At 38.9% G+C, this 17,372-nt stretch overlaps 2 protein-coding genes across 5 annotated transcripts; one reads left to right on the forward strand and one right to left on the reverse strand.

Annotated features, from left to right (window-relative positions):
• spns3 (SPNS lysolipid transporter 3, sphingosine-1-phosphate (putative)) lies at nt 1–7,463 on the reverse strand. 4 transcript variants are annotated; one of them, XM_051400326.1, is made up of 13 exons: nt 7,312–7,463; nt 6,366–6,612; nt 6,194–6,259; nt 5,751–5,887; nt 4,917–5,068; nt 4,165–4,231; nt 3,928–4,070; nt 3,370–3,522; nt 3,077–3,266; nt 1,751–1,816; nt 1,559–1,657; nt 1,271–1,442; nt 1–615 (listed from the first exon to the last, which is right to left on the reverse strand). In XM_051400326.1, the coding sequence occupies exons 2-13, from the start codon at nt 6,589–6,591 to the stop codon at nt 524–526; spliced, it is 1,563 nt and encodes a 520-aa protein (XP_051256286.1). In that variant the 5' UTR covers nt 6,592–6,612; nt 7,312–7,463; the 3' UTR covers nt 1–523. The 4 variants fall into 4 exon arrangements, with proteins under 4 accessions (XP_051256286.1, XP_051256283.1, XP_051256284.1 ...); XM_051400323.1 differs by having other exon boundaries at nt 1–618; XM_051400324.1 differs by having other exon boundaries at nt 1–618; nt 7,308–7,456.
• A 2,444-nt stretch (nt 7,464–9,907) lies between these two features.
• On the forward strand, nt 9,908–17,324 carry ube2g1a (ubiquitin-conjugating enzyme E2G 1a (UBC7 homolog, yeast)). The gene is made up of 6 exons (XM_051400344.1): nt 9,908–10,107; nt 12,276–12,378; nt 12,513–12,610; nt 14,778–14,956; nt 15,272–15,391; nt 16,034–17,324. Exons 1-5 carry the CDS (start codon nt 10,062–10,064, stop codon nt 15,356–15,358), a joined length of 513 nt encoding a protein of 170 aa, XP_051256304.1. The 5' UTR covers nt 9,908–10,061; the 3' UTR covers nt 15,359–15,391; nt 16,034–17,324.
• The last annotated feature ends 48 nt before the right edge of the window (nt 17,325–17,372 follow it).

Consider the following 17,372-nt stretch of genomic DNA (forward strand, 5'->3'; position numbering starts at 1 on the left):
TTGGAAGGAAGGAATTTATTAATGGAAAGTTAAAAACAATGTTTCCATTCAGAAAATATAAGCATTTACTCAACTATACTGCAGTGCCCCTGAATGGGAGGTAACATTGTAATAATACTGTCACAGGTAGGCAAATCAGTTTGTATGTTTTTTGTTTTTTTTTAGGTAGTAATATCATTGTTTACACTTTTCTTTTTCCATTGTTCCCCTGTTGGGGTGAGTTTTTTCTTATCCGAATTGAGGGTCTTATGTTTGAGGGTGTTGTATGCTGTACAGACTGGAAAGCCTTTTGAAGCAAATTTGTGATTTTGACTTACACAAATAAAACTGACTTGATTTTAATTGTAGAAAATCCAATTCAAGTCATAGTGGACAGAAGCATTTTCTAAAAGCATCTGCCATCAGTATGTGGCTGTAAAGTGACACGAAAAGGATAATTTCAAGCCAGCTCCAACATCCTGTTTCCTGTTGTCCACACCAGTAGTTTTTAACTTAACTTAAAATATTTACAATTAAATTAATTTCATGGCTGCTTTTGTCCAGCTTTATTCCCGTCTCCCTGGTTTTTCAGTTCCATGGAGGGCTCGGATGAAGGATCCTGTGGTGGTGGGGGATCTTCTGGTAAAACACACGCACAACAACACATTTGAAACATTTTGATTTGGAGTAGGCAGCATTCATTAGAATGACATGGAAACTAAGTGAGAAGGTATATATAGATCCTGTTGGTGCAGGATCAGAGAAGTGCCTGTGAAACCATTTTAGGAAGGAACCAGCTCCTATCTGCTAGGTGATGCCGACTAAGTGGCCCTGCAGCTTCCTCACACACCAACTAACAGAATGGAGAGAATGAGGTCAACTCACAAAGACAATGCTGTCTTTATCAAGTCTGGGCCAGTTCTGCCTCTGAGTTACCAGCAAATCTAGACTGCCTGTGTGTTATTGGGGCATGTGTGCAGATAAGGAGAATTTGTTCTTAACTTAATAAAGAGGGGTGCTATCTTGTAGTAAATGAGTTGAATAGAGGGCTGTTGTTCAGGAAGGCTTGGACACTCCAGCATGTGTACCAACATTAACAAACAAACACAGTGGTGAGGACTTAGTAACGTGCCCTTGAATCATCCAGGCATAACTCTTACAAAATACAAAATGAAACCTTCAACAACAATTCAACACAGTAGAATTTGCAGGGATTTCACAGTACAGTATAGTTTTCTGTCGTTCACAAGAGGATGAAAAGACATTAACTATGCATTTAAGGTACATGTACCTTCAACCAATGGCAGAGCTGCCTTCCTGTCTTCAGCAATGTAGAAGGCAGTCAGGAGGAAAAACACCCCACCCACGATCCCAACAAATGGGCAGAGCAGGAGGCTGTACTTCAGACTGTCGAAGTCCCAACTATGAGTGGTAGGTTTAGATCTGCGTATGGCATCAGAAATCTACTGGTACAGGTGTGAAGATAGCATTAATTCTCAATGATACACAGAAAGAAGTGGTTTAGTCAAGCTTGCAGAGGTACTATTGACAACAGTGGGAAAGTGGAACCAAATCTCACCACTCCTACTAGGTAAGGACTCCCAGCATCACCCAGGAGATGACAGACTGAAATCTGGAGAGCCTCGGCTGTGGACCTTCTGGTCGGTACAACAACATACTGAAATAAAAAGTGACACAAAACAACCCGCTGACTTCAAGATTCAGCAGACTGTTCCATATTTGTATTCTCGCACCCATCATTCAAACTCACCAGCAGTATATCAGCCATGACAGCCCAGTTTAGTGATATCAATACTTCACCTATGAAAATGAATACCTGAAAAGAGACATTTAAGCAACTAATCAATCGATAAATCAATTAAGTATGTAATAAATACTTAATGAGTGCTTAATGAGAACAGCTTCAACTTTTGATTTCCCCGTGTCTATTGTTACAACATTTTGTTGGAGCTTTAATGCCTATACTGAGTGACTTGTGCATTATGTTATCAACATTACCTATAGTGCATCTGGACATATTAGGTGAAAGTTCAACAACTTAACATCTAAACATTTTAAATCGAGTTCAGTGGATTTGAGAAAATCCTTCTGAAGAACTGAAAGAAAACTTTCACATTGAAGTCATTGTTTAAGTTTAGTGCTTAATGTTGACAGCATTAATTATTGGCCCTATACAACTCTAGTGGAAGAGATTCAACATCTTTCTAACTGTGTGGTTTTACCACCACAGGTATGGATAATTATGATTTATTCATGTGCAAGTTTTGTCTTACTTCCATCATTGTAGAAACTGTGGCACATTCAGATAACCCAACTCTTTGTTTATAATGAGACTAAAGTGGTGGCTTTGAATAAAGTACATACTACATATATCATTTATTTAAAGTCAGGGGATCACCATGGTCAACAGTATTCATCTTCTGGTGACAATGAATGTGTGTCAACGCTCAAAATGAGGAGTGTACCATTGTCCCAGGGACAATAAAAATAGCAACTCTGGGAACGTAGAGAAATGTATCATTATAAATGAAATCCTTACATTTATGTGCCATGGAATATATATCATTTTTTATTGTGAGGTATTTAAATTAAAAAAGAGTGTTGCCAACTTTCCGTTTCCTTGCTAGATTTTGCAACTTTTCAGACGTCCTTAATGACTTTGTTTCTAAAAAGAGATTTATTCAGACCATCAGGTAAAAGATGAGCAATATATTCCAATATATTATATTGTAATTAATTCCCATGCATCACTAGCAGAACTTCCATGGCAGACCAGACTGAATCAATTAAGTGATGCGAATTACCGAAACAAAGTTATTAAACTAAATTCATTATGTATGAATGAAAAAAAGAACTTCAATTTGGCACAATGGATGTTATGTTTGGGACAGTTTAAAGTTGAATGTGGTACAGTTGCGTGACACTGAGGAAAAAAAACTATTTTGAGCTCTGATGTCTGCACACAACATATAATGGCAATCCATATTTCCGTGGTGGACTGACAGACTCTGGAGCCATACATGAAAACAACTATTAAGCTAGAGGACAGCAGCAAAGATAAAAGATGGTTTCTTACATAAGTGGTAGGAATGTTTGCTGATGCCACAAAGAGGGCAATAAAGAGGCAGGGAGCTGAGCCCAGCAGGCCTACTGCACAGATTAGTGGGTCCGCATTTGGCACCTTGTTCCTAAACCATCTGGATAAACCAGTGCCAAGACACCCTCCCAGAATGCCTGTCACCACCGTCACAGCACCGAAGATATAACTGTACAGGGAGCAGAGGCAGACAGGGTTGTTACAACTTTCTTGTGATTTTGAAGAAAATATAAGCATATGAAGGATGATGCAGGTCAAGGGTCATGTCCCACCTGTCTGTGGGGTTGCACGGCTCTGTTTTGCACGGCAGTTGGAGTCCCTGGAAGACCTGAGCTCTGGACAGAAAGTTAGGCGTCCAGAAACCCAGGGCTCCAACGAGGAAGGCCGTAGCCGTCACTCCCAATGTTGACAACACATAACTTTTACTGGGGTCAGAGAAACAAATCAAGATTAGTAAGCATTAATCAATAATCACATCTCTGTAAACTTTAGGGACTACTGCAAAGTGTTAAAGAATTATCTAGAACCTGACCAATAAGCTTATTGCAGATATATTGGCATATATTTAGCCAGATCATATAGAAACAGGGTCCCCATTACAAAGTTCATCCACCAGAGAGCACTGACATGTATATTTTATGTCCTGGTCACACTCCTTTAATGACCAAATTTAAGTCGTCCTTATCAAAAATAAATAAATAAAAATAAAAAATTGCTTCTGTAAAAAAGAGAAAAGAATATCGATTGATATGTATACATATATGTCAATATTTGGGTTGGCCTCAAAAGTCCAGTATAGTGTTAATCCAGTAGTAGTTTCCATGTCCTACTTTTTCAGAAGATACTTGATGTCCTCCAGGTAAGAGCTCTGCTCTGTAACTCCCTCTCCGTGGGTTTCAGCAGCACCCCTGGGTGGGTTAGGGCATAAGAAGACAAGCAAGAAAAGCCCCACTAAACCCATGATAGGTGTGACCTGATAACAAAAAAACGTGTTAAGATATCGATCAGTAGATATCTGTCAGTGCTTAGCTAACAATTATTTACACTAATAGTGAAAATGTTCTCACCCTGAGAGCCCAACGCCAGTCCCCTGTGACAGTAGCAATTCCTGCTCCTGTTATGTATCCAAGACCACTGAAAACACACACAGTGGTGAAACCATCTGAGTGGTCATATAGCCATAAACAAGCCATAAACAACCTTAACAATGTGGTAGACCTGTCCTGTGGTATTTAACGTAAAAAATTAAACCAATGCATGTCAAATGTAATCTGAACAGTTTAAAGGTCTGTGATTTGAATGGTAGCTGATTTACTAAAACAATCACTTTACACTATTGCCATTACTGCTATTTCAGCACATTCTGGAAATTAACTTGCAGAGTCTTAATGTCGTTGTCATGGCTCTGTTACTGCTGCATGGTGAAACATTTGAAAGCCAGTATTGTCTTTCGAGTTTTAGTACTGCATTAAACCCGGAAGCTACAATATTGGAGACATTTGAGTGCATCGAGGAGGAAGCCATTCTCATCATCCTTTTCATAGTGTACATGGTTGTTTATTGTTCATCTTTCTCATCTGATTCTAACAGTATCGTTTATAAATGACATGTTGTTTAATTGACCCTAAATTCTCAATTACTGGAATATTCCACCAACAGTGAACGCACCATTCACAACACATGTCGGAACAATCCATGCTTTCAATTACATCCCTTACAACAGAAGGCCTAAATGATGATGGTTGATTGAAATATGCAAAGAAAAAAGGATAAAAAAACACAGTTGTGGACCTAGATTGAGTTGAGTTGCGTTTCTAACCTTCCGACAGGGATAAAGATGTAGAAGACACAGATCATGGCGCTCCGTTGAGTCCCAACAAAGAGGTCACCAATGATGGTGGGAGCAATGGTGGAGTAGCTGGCCTCTCCTACTCCAACCAGGGCTCGCAATAGCATCAAAAGCCAGAAGAGCTTAAGAGATCAACAACGGCATAGAAGCAGTTCAGCAAGATTCAATTCTAAATTACTGGGACGCTCGAACATTTGCCATTCTTACTACCAACAATTCATCAACAATTACACATATGCATAATATACATTTATTTCCAAATGAAACTACAGAATACAACAAAAATCACTTTTGACTATCACTATTTGCTTGGGCATCTATTTATACGGGCTTCTAATTTTTTTCCCATTGAGGGGCTACTGGTCAAAAGTAAACACCAATTGTATTGTTAAAAAGAAAAATGGTACTAGAATCCCAAGTTCCCTTAATTGACTGATTTCTTGTGCAAAATGTCACTCTGTCTGTCTCTCAATCTGTCAAAAAATTAAAAAAAATAGAATACTAATAAAGTATTTTTACTTCACTTCACTTTACTTTTACTTATATGTTTTTCACTAGAACAATCGGGTAGGCTACCTTTGGTTCATGGGACCCACTCTGGGTATTTTCGGTAGCCCTGCTCTAATCTAATACTCACTCACTGCATATAAATTTAGGGCATTTCCATTGGAAGGGTGTGGGTGAATGATGAGTTCAAATGATAGAGGAAGACAAATTACAGACAGCAGGAAGTGGCATCTTGTGATCCTTTTGCTTCTTGTTTCTCGTAAAAGTGTTTGTGAACACAGTTTATCTCTCACTTACTGAGCTGGTGACTAATGAGCTGCCTGCTGCAGTGACAAGCCACACACACAGACCACCAATCATGATGTATTTCCGGTTGTAGCGGTCCCCGAGGTAACCAAAGAGAGGTGCCAAGAGTAGGAAACTGCAGATAAAGGCTGTAACAATTCCTTTTTTTTAATGTGACAAGTTGAAGAAAACCCACTCATGAAACATTAACCAGAACAGGAGCATCAAAGCATAGATCTCTGACTAATTTAGAACCAAAAAGGGTCATAGACTTGTGTGTGTAAGTGTGTAATTTTAAATGTCTTGAAATAACAGCAGTATGCAATTCACTTGCACCACATGTTGCACAAGTTCATTTTAAGTAATGCAGGGTAAAAGGGGACATTCATAAATACTGTTTCTTTCTCAGAGATATGGTGTGTGACTGTGTCTGTGAAGGAGATGCATTATCATACCTGTTTGCAGAAGTGCAGCTATACTGTCATTTATATCAAAGAATTTCTGAATGTTGAGAAGGACACCTATATGACAATAAAAACAATTCATGTGTAAGCCCACCAAAGAGAAGCAGTGAATGTTGCCTGTTGGTAGGAAGTGTTGTCACATGTACACAATAGATCATCTAACCTGCTATTGTGTACCGTTCCATGTAGTTGAGTAAGTTGATGTAGCAAAGCACAGCTACAGCTATATAGGCACGTCTTGGTGATATGGACGCTTTTTCCCCTGCCTGTGGTGTAAGTGATGAAAGGCTGTTTACAAAAGAGCCATAATGTAGACCAGAGCTGGAGCTCAGACTCCATCGAGGTATCGGAATATCCCGGGGGGATGTCACTGATCCCTTTGGCTCCATAGTGATCAGCTCTTTCTTCACCTGGAAGTGGAGGATATATGACCTAGTTTTAGAGAAATCATTTACCCTCTGTGCTGTAGCATGTGCACAGTAGTTTGGCAACAAGTCTAATTAGACAACTTAATAAAGCTCAGTGACAGGACAGAATTATACTGCATACAGAGTGGGGATTTGTGGATACAAATTACAGCTCTTCTTGCTTTTATCTTTCAAATAAAGTCTACTTGCATCACAGAACAATAAGTGGCTGTCTCTATCACACTGTACATTTATCAGCCTAATGGCACATGGTGAGAGGTGGACTACATTTCTTATGTGTTGCTTTTTTAAGTTCTGTGCGACTGCGCCCAAAAAAAAGTAATCTAGTTTGGCGGAAAGTAGTTAATGTGGTTTGTGGAAACACTTAAGAAACAGTCTTTACGGAACAAAAAGCAGTTACACAACTGTGTAGGAGCAATTTGTTGCAAAGTGACAGAAAAATGAGAAGTACCTAGGAAAGTAAAAGACATAATACTGTAAAGAAAAGCATTTCACTAGAGCATTTCAAATGTGTTATGAAAGTTCCTCTGTGCATTCTGCACCGGTTAGAGTCAGTGCAGTCACACAATGTCTATAGTGCATAAAATCCTGTCTCTAAACAACATAGTGAAATACAATTGTACTGTTAAAGCTTTAGCTGCAAGAACCAAAGCCCCTTTTATCAAACATAGACTTACTTACTTGTTGATGATGTCTTTTTTATGTAATTTGCTCAGTTCATTCCATATTCAAGGTTGTCAGGGGATGGAGTGGCTCCCAGTGTCTCTCTGAGGCTTGAAGAAGCTAACAGAGGCCTCAGCTCTAACATGCCTCAAGAGATATTAAGTTAGCAAAGGGACCAGCCCACTGTAGGTTGGTCATATGCTTTCACACAGATCTTCACTGTGATGCAACACTGTTTCTATTTGTAATTCTATTCTATTTTGTAATAAAGAGGGAATAAAAGGATAATGTTCAATATCATCATATGCTATTGGCCTAATTCATTTATAACCTTTTAGCAGCTTTATACACACATTTCACACAAGAGATGGACAAAAGCTGGAATTATTCATAAATTTGCATTTTGAAAGAGAGACATTGTTATTATGACGAATATGTTATGTCATGTCTATATTCTATGGTGGAAGGATAATTAAATGTGGTGTTTCCAATCACCCAAAATAACTTTTTTAATTCTAAGAAATGTGTGCCCTAAAACACATTTGAAGTTTTTAATGGCATGAAGGATGGGAACATTTAATTGGGGCATCCCTTCTGAGAACCAAGAAAACTGCTGCTATAGTGTTGTCTCAGCAAATCCCATACAGCTGTTTAATTGCTGCTGTGCTATATATAATAATGTAAGCACATTAAATTGCTTAACAAGATTCGCTGTTAACAATTTGTTGTCCATTTGAATGTTCAGTACAGATGGTGAAGTGATGTTAATCTGCTTTATGAAGGATTTCCTTCAACACATGTTTATGCACACAAACAATCTCACTGACCAATCATTGCACTTTTATATTTTAACCTACATCCTTATTGCCAACATTCCACTATTTATGTAAATTCTATAAAAAAAATTTAAAAACTGAGCAGGACTTTTTATTCTAAACCTCACTGTTGTCACATGTCCACCATTTGCAATTGTCTAAAATGATCTGAAGAATGGTTGTGAGATAGCAAAGCTTCAAAGTACATTGTGAAATAAATGCCTCTGTCTCAAGAGCTGACCCCAAAATTGATGTTTTTGTCAGCAGGTTTGGAGAATCACTAAGAGACCGCTCTTGGTGGCCCTCTTAACACCAAGCTAACTGCCATAAAACCTAAAATCATGGTTCAGCGATATGGCAAACATTTAACCTGTACATTCATGTTGGACATGAAGATTTCATAGTAGGCCTACTTTCCAAAGTGAACCAAGATCTGACCCTTCAGCATATCACAGGGTCAGCTGTTTCAACTAATTCGCTAGACCAAACATAACAGACTCAAAAAGCAGACAAAAAGCAGGGACAGGCTCATCAGCCACCAACGCAGTTACATGTGTGGTTAATACCCGGCATTTTTCACTACCACTCGACTTCCTTCCTTCTCTCTTGTCAGAATATGCTGTAAAGCTGTCAGGATATGAGATCATTTCCCACCTTTAAATGAACTAGTGATATTAGTCATGAATAAGGAAATGGCAGTCAATGACACAGTGTAAGAACTTAAGAGAAAAATGTGTAAAAAAAACAAAAAAACAGTATGCGTTTGTCTGTTTCTGTATTTACAAAACTTTAAGTTTTCATTAGTATTGTGATTATTATTTCCCACGTTATTGGTATTGTTAGTATTTGTTGTCCTGTAAGAAATACAACCAAAGTAAACGTTGTTATCGTTTTGTTGAGGGCTCTTAAGATCAGGCCAGTTGCCGCCACCTAGTGTCTACTGTGCACATTGCAGTCAACACTAAGATCCAATATCAAACCGGTTTGATAAAGTGGAAACATTTTATACAGGGCCTCAGTGTTCATGCATTTCAGAGTGAATCTCATCCTGTGTTTTATGAGGAAATGATATGTGCAGCCCAGTGATTAAAGCAGATAAATGCTACACTTACACATTATTTTCCCTTTATCTCAGACAGGTACTGGCCTGATTGTTTACAAATGGTGAATCATACAACTGAGAGCCATTCGACCTAACCTCCAAACGAGACTTTCAACAGTATAAATGACAAAACACCATCAACTGTCCAACCTTTTTCTTCTTTTCATGTTCTGCAGAAAAAGGATCTGAATGATTCATGGGACAAAATGTCATCCAGTCAATCTTGTATATAGCCAGATGCAACATTCCTACATTTATGATTGACAGTAGTGTTTCTTTGAGGGTTTATGAAAGGATACAGTGTGACAGCCCATGATGTAGTCTTGGCCCTCTGTTGGCTGCCTTGTGTAGTAATAGTTCAGCTGAAACAAGTGGAAGACATAAACTATAAAATATAGTTTATATGAGATATAAGGGAGAAAATCTAAAAAGTGGTACTAATAATTACTAGATTAAGGATAGTAAACGGTAAATTCAACAGTGCACATACAGGAAAACATCAGGAAATGCCAAGAGGGCTAAAAGCATACTAGACTGAAGAGATCAGTTTATGTTGTTTTACTTTATTCTTAGTGAAGAGCAGGGTTGTTGCAGCAAATATGAGAGGACATTGCAATCGAAAGAATAACCAGGAGAGGGCAGTAATGCATCAATGAGGATGCCTGCTGCAGTAAAATCTCAACGAAGAAGACCAGCAGCCAGCAGTAGTAGGAGAAGGCGACGAAGAAGAAGAATGACGAGAATGCTAAACGGAAAATAGAGGGGACGGAGTACTGTTGGGTGAACATTAAATTAACGCCGTTACCTCAACATATTACCATTGAACATAGTTACATTACGTTCGCTGAACTATGACAGAGCCTCAGTCAGCGCTGTTACTCAGGAGACAGCTTGCAGGTAATGAAACCTTGGTGTTAAGTGATGCTGGATGCCTAGCTACCGATGGCAGTTAGCGAGCAGTAACGTTAGCTGTGATTGAAGCGACGGTGCTGCTGGCGCTGACTCTTCTTGAACCTTCCACACTAACGACAAAGTCCCATGACTAATAAACTGCATGGAGATTATAGCAGTGCAAGTCGATAGGCACATATTTCTCTGTTGGGAAATGTGACGCCCTCAGTGTGTTGGGAGAGCAACTCATTTCGATGTGTTTCTAGGTTGCAGACTGATTTCAGCTGATCGCCGCTGTCACTAGTCCCAGCCACTCTCTGCTGCTAGCTAGAAGCAGTTAGCCTGACGTTAGCAGTTAGCTGGCTCGAGTGACCCGATGTGTTTACATGTCTCTTTACCGACATAACAAGCGATGCTTTCCTTTTCTAGACATTGCATTTGCTAGTTCTGTAATTAGCGTGGGACCAGGTACTATATTTATGCATACATCTACGCAGTGTTGCACTAGTGGATCTGTTTTCCCGAGCTGGCCATGTTGAATTGTGAACATATTTAGCTCGCTAACCAACTCGCTCAATCTGGAGGCTAAACTTAGCCGCTGTCACTGTTGTTAGCTTCAACACCCCAAGCTATCGAGCGGACTAATGTTAATGTTAATCTCGCATTATCCGTTCATTCAACAGACAGCTGCGAATTAAGTTGAGCTACCCTGATATTAGCCACCTTTCAAACGCAGCTCAGGTTTAGTTTAAGACTGTTTATTTCATATGCTATCTGTCAGGGACATAATGTGCTCCTTTGTAGTTTTTTAAATTTGATCTCCATAGTGATTGGCAGTTGACCTGGACCTGAATATTGAGTGGGGTTTGAATGAAATGAGTCAGGTCCTTATTATAGACACTGATTTATGTTAATATGGCATTGAAATCCACTAATGTTTTGAACTGACACATGGTGCTTGGAAGAGGTAAATATGTCAAAGTGTCATACTTCACTTGTAACACAGAAGCAGCTATTTTGAAACATGGCTTTAAATGAATGTGCAGACGGCCAGTTGAACAAGAAATAATACATCTCTGGAAAGCACTCAAAGAGCACACACTGTACCTCTCCCAAGGCCTACCAATACACAAATAGCAGTTCTTAATCTTTTATCCAAATCAGTTTTAAATTACACATAAGAGAGAGACTGTTATACCAATTTGGGGTAAATTCCTAAATCCAGTTAATGTAGCATCATGCAAAACTTGACAATTCGACTCACGAACACTGATGCAGTTGCAGTAGTGCCAGCTGTTGATGAAACCCCTCCAAATCTTGCAGGATGGTTTAGAGTGTATATGGGCACATAATCTACATTTGGTTATAGTTGCTCACTATGAATTTCAGTTTTAGGTAAAGTGGCAAATTGGCAATGTGAAAGAATTTTCAGCAAAATGTCAAGGAATATCACAAATGAAGGACTTACTGGGGGTCATCCAAATATGCTACATATAGTAATTGTATTGGTGTCTTTTATATGGAAGGGTATGTTTGTCTGGGTTTATGGTGAGGGCCTGTATGGGTATGTGTTTTGGTAAAATAATTTTTTTTAGTACATTTTCTGCACTGCCTCACAGTTCAGAAATTATGAGTGAAACATAAAAATCTATATAAATGGCCACTTATCTGCATTATCAGCACCAAAATGGATCAGTTCATCCTTGACCCATTTTGTAACATAAACTAAATTTAGTAGTAGTATTTGAGATGTCATGGTAACTAACTAGACAAATAGGACTGTCACACTTTCTCTCTCAATATGTTGCCTAAAAGCACTACAAACCGATCTCTCACAAGATTTCTGAAAACGACCTATAGAAGTCATTAAGGTATTTTAGTAAGTAATTGTTCTCTTATTAATTATGTGTGGAGTTGGATGTTGCAAAGTACAATATATATCTGGGGAACTGCAGTGTGATCCAGTGAGGGAGTACGAGTTGGCTCTGGGCTCTTAGGGTGGTGTGTGGTTTCAGCACCTGCTGCTTCTTCCTCAACCCCCAAACAAGGCCTCCAAGACAAGGGTTATGTTGACTTCTCAGCAGTCTTCAGAAAAGCACAGTTTCAGTCCAGTTAACATACTGTATGATAAGAACTAATGGCAATTTGACATTGGCATTTGTTTTTCTATCTAGAGCTGAACAAAAACCCAGTGGAGGGATTCTCAGCAGGCCTGATCGAGGATAATGATCTCTACAGATGGGAAGTCCTTATCATCGGGCCTCCAGACACACTGTAGTAAGTATCACTGTTGCATCCATGTGATATAGACGGAGAAGTGTGTTATTATGTTATGCATTGAACAACTCTTATTGAAACGTTTATATTTATTGATTATACTGATTTTTCTCTTTGGTCTTTTTTGTTCACAGTGAAGGTGGTGTGTTTAAAGCTCATCTGACATTTCCCAAAGACTATCCTCTCAGGCCACCTAAAATGAAATTTATCACAGATATTTGGCACCCTAATGGTAGGTACAGGTGTAGCACACTGTGAATGGGATATTTGCCTTTGTTTGTCATACATGAAAATCACTCACCTTTGGGCGAAATTCGCCGTTTTGAAACCAAAATAGGTGACTTACGCGAATCGTGTAGATTCGATGAGAAAATGTTTGGGGGGGGGGTAGGTACCAGAGATTCAGTGAACTGTGAACAGGTGCGCGTGCCAGAAGGGAGCGCGAATGCATGGAAATAAGTGTACGTTACACAGAGAAAATTCACACCGCTTTACATCTCCGTCAGACGGCCCTTCCTTTGGCTCTACATTTCTCAACCGTATAACTCACGTATTCCTGCGGCCGCAGCGGGCAAAAGTTGCGCTTATGCGTAGGGATACGTGAGTTATATGGTATAAGGCCCGTCTGACAGTGATGTAAAGCGGTGTGAATTTTCTCTATATAACGTACACTTGAACTGATATAGATGTTTTTAGGTGGGCCTTGTTTTAGGGGGTTAAAATTCGCTTTGCATCTGGACTCCGTTCACTGCAGTGCAAAGCTGATCATCTGTGCTGGAGCGGCTCTCTGCTTCTCCAAACTGAGGGATGGCTGAGCAGCAGCTAATGTAGCTAACACACTGACTATAGATAAGTACTTCATACAACCCCACTTCAAAAAACCTGAACTATCCCTTTCAGGTTGAAGATCGGCAACATTTCCGTTTAATCTTTTGTTTACACTGTAGTTTATTTTGAGTCAATCCATTATACACCGTTCTTCTGCTGCAAATACTCACTAGCTCACCAAATCTGTAAAAGTCGTCCCATTACAAATACACTGTTTATTTCTGTTTGGGTAACTTTTGCCAGAAACTACAGTGCCCAGCTGTTTTAGGAGTAGTATAGTATAGTATATTTTCATGACCTGTTTTCATGACCTTACCACACTGTGCCTCATATACTGTAAATGTTAGACCCAGTGACAGGCTGGCATGAAATGGCTTGCATAATACTTAGTAAGGAGGCCATAATATTTTTGACTCATAGCTGAAGTTAAGTTTCTCCAGCTCTCCCCAGGTTGGCAAAAAATGCATCTCAAAATGCATGACATTGATGCTTTAAAATATGGAATATTCAAAATGTTCTTGCGGGGGAGCATGCCCGGACCCCCCTAGAGGGGTAATATCCTTCTCACCTTTTTCACCCCTGACCCGTTTTCATGGCTGTAGTGGGACCTCTGTGAGGAAGTGGAGGTTACACCTCTATCAAAATGTAAATGTAGCCATTTTAGAAGTAAAATGGAGTTAAACTCTGCAGATAAACAGAGACAGAGATGTATGTCTCCTTCACACCTCGCGTCTCCTGCTGTTTTAATAATGGAATCACAGGTTAGAAGAATCCAAAACGTGAGGAATGTTTATTCAGCAACTTTTTAAAAACATATTGACATACTGACAAAGAAAGTCAAGAGAGCAGACAGATACAGCCTATATGGGTCTGTCCCTGTATATATGGAGAGAGAGAGAGAGAGAGAGAGAGAGAGAGAGAGAGAGAGAGAGAGAGAGAGAGAGAATATATCCAAATCCCAAAATAGAAAACCAATCAAAAACTTACCCAACAAAAGAAATATCCGAATAGTCAGATATTCAGGTCCAGCCCTAGTAAACAGTGCTGTGCTATGAAAAAGGTAGTGCACATGTTGAATAAAACATTTTTAAGTTGTAGTAACACAAGTAAATATAATTTACTTTATAAAGTTAAGGAGAAAGTGTGTAGGAAAGGATTTAATACAAGTGTTATTTTCCTGGATGGCCTAGCAAAATCCATACTTCAATCCAGTGCACCGTACCTGATAATTGCTATTCACTTACTGTCACCATGCTAGTTAATAGAACTGTGTAACTTTGGAGGGAAGAATGGGGGGGGGGTGGATTGGGCTATCAAGATGTGCAAAGCTGATACATCTATACACATACTGTAGACTTACAGAGGAGCCTTTGCTAAATATTGATTCAAAGTGGGGGCTGATATTTTCATTAGCACTATCAATAAACAATACCATTAATTGGTTTGGTAGCTAATTGGCTAAATGTCATGTAAATGAATATTTAAAGCAAACATGAACATCCATTATACCATAGACGTAGAAAAAGCATTTTCTGCTTCATAAATTGTATACCACATGTCTTTTTCCCCAGTTGACAAGAATGGAGATGTATGTATTTCTATTTTGCACGAGCCTGGTGAGGACAAGTACGGCTATGAGAAACCAGAGGAACGCTGGCTGCCTATCCACACAGTGGAAACCATCATGATTAGTGTTATCTCTATGCTGGCAGACCCAAATGGTGACTCACCAGCAAATGTGGATGCTGCGGTAAGTTTACTAGTTCAAAAAGGTTGATTAGAAATGGCATTTGAAGTAAATGGATGTGCTTTTCTATTTAAAATATTTCTGATGATCCTTACATGCCTACATTTTTATCCTTTTTAAACCGCAAATTTCAGTAACATCCAAATGGTAGATGGTGTGTGTGTGTGTGTGTGTGTGTGTGTGTGTGTGTGTGTGTGTGTGTGTGTGTGTGTGTGTGTGTGTGTGTGTGTGTGTGTGTGTGTGTGTGTGTGTGTGTGTGTGTGTGTGTGTGTGTACAAAATTACAGAATTAATTCTTTACGCTTTTTCCCCTCTGCAGAAAGAGTGGAGGGAGGACAGACATGGTGCATTCAAAAGGAAAGTTGCCCGTTGTGTACGAAAAAGCCAAGAGACTGCGTTTGAGTGATATTTAGCAAGGATCTAGCTTCAAGTTTTCAGGGCAAGTATTCTTGAGTTTAACTCTTTTAAAAGCTTTGGTTCTCAATCACAACTAACTTCGACTGTTTATAAATGGCTGCCTGTTGCACCAGGTGCATTTAAGTGAAATGTCTGTAGTTTATTAGGTACACCTAGCTAAAACTAATGTTCTGTTTTTGATTAACTGTATGATCGTATTGCAGGCTGCAGTCTGTGATGCTGTTGAGATGTATTGCATTATACAGAGGTGGTTCTTTTGTTTAGCCTACCCTCGTTGAAATAAATGTGGACAAAATAATAGAAACACGTCCCTGTATAACACAATGCAGTTCAGCAGCACCACATACTGTCTCCTTCAAAATTATTATAAATCAATATCTCTCCGAAACAGCTTTAACAAACCTTTGTGATGGAAGAATTTATTGCAGGACTCTTAAATTTCACTGCATTATTTTTAATCATTAACTTGATTGGGGCGTAAGAAATGACTTTTGTCTATGACTTTGAATTGCACACACATCCAGTGGGTCTAATGTGCTGTAGATGTATTCTCACCCTTTTCATCAAGTCATATTTGTGCCTGTTTCTGTTATGACTTGTGTGATTGGTTTTGCTGCTTTCTAACAATTTTCTTTCCTGTTATTTCACGTGTGCTTTCCCACAGGTCTCCAATTGAAAATCAACATGGCACTGTTTCCTGCACTCTTCCACCCTGTCGTCAGGCTTGTCCTCCTTTTATTTTGGCAGGAACAGACTGGTTACTGTAGGCTGCAATAGAACATAACAGTGACTACCAAGGCTGACAGAAAAAACGCCAAGCAAGTGCCAACTCAAAAAAACAAAAAAAAAAACCCAGAAGATGATAAAACATTTTTCAAGTCTATGAACTGCTTCAACATTCAGGAAGATATTGTAAAGACATGTATATAGCACAGACTAAACCGGATAATATATAAGCTCCCTCTCCATCCATCAAGACACTTAGACCAAATGAGTAGCGTTGGTTCAGATAGATTTATTTTTGTCCATTTCCCCGTTCTCAGCTCCAGCCTGCATTAGTTCTCTTTAGATTGTTTTAACAGGAAGTCTTAAATAGAAAGAGAATTGTGATGCTGTTGGAGGAAGGTCACCCGTGAAGAGCTCGATTGATTCAAGCGAGACTTGAATGACGTGACTGATGAAGGGTTTTTTCGAGGAGTACCGCCATATTAGAATACATTGTGGGTTCTTTAACACACTCAGAACTCTTTATCATATGTGTACCTGAATGATTTTGTTTTTCTTTATCAGTTTGAAGTCTTACCATCTTGCTCCGTTGAGAAAGGCAACATACCCCTTAATTTTTGTGCATGCTAAATTTTGTTTATCTTTTTTCAAAAGTGCCTCCTAATAAAATGCTTGGCCACTTCACCCTGCATTGAACAAGTGTTAAAAAATGTTGAAAAAAGAAGGAGAAATTGTGTACCACCTATGTATGAATTTATTTAATAGCCAGTACACAGGGAATCTGTATAATTAGGGAATTGGTAACAATTTGGTGTAGCAATAACTCCCCTAGTATGAAGTGTACACATGTTAATTTTTGATATCCTGATACAGTTTGAGGTCCTATTCTCCAATATTCTGTTATTTTAGCAGCCTCTCTTTTCCTCGTTTGTGTTGTCCTCAGTAGGAATTGTTATGCATGCTTTCTCGTATTTTTTGTTTTGGTTTGTTTTTTTGCTGAATGTTTCTGGGATTTTGTTTGCGAATGTTTGAGTGTTTGTGTATACAGTATGTGTGCCCTTTCTGTTTTGTCGCTCTTTCCCGTGATCCACAATTTCTTGATTATTCTGCTCACTGAACTATTGCAGTTTTGCCTAATGTACAAAGACAAAAATACTGATGTATATTTTTCATGTTATGAAACCTGTCACCTGTAGTGAGTTCTTCTAAAATATGACTTTTTTTCAATATTTACTTGTGTATTTAATTCAGGCGTGTTTTGGCTGCAATTACATACG

The sequence above is a fragment of the Dicentrarchus labrax genome, unplaced genomic scaffold (assembly GCF_905237075.1).
Source record: "Dicentrarchus labrax unplaced genomic scaffold, dlabrax2021, whole genome shotgun sequence".
Classification (NCBI taxonomy): Eukaryota; Metazoa; Chordata; class Actinopteri; family Moronidae; genus Dicentrarchus; species Dicentrarchus labrax.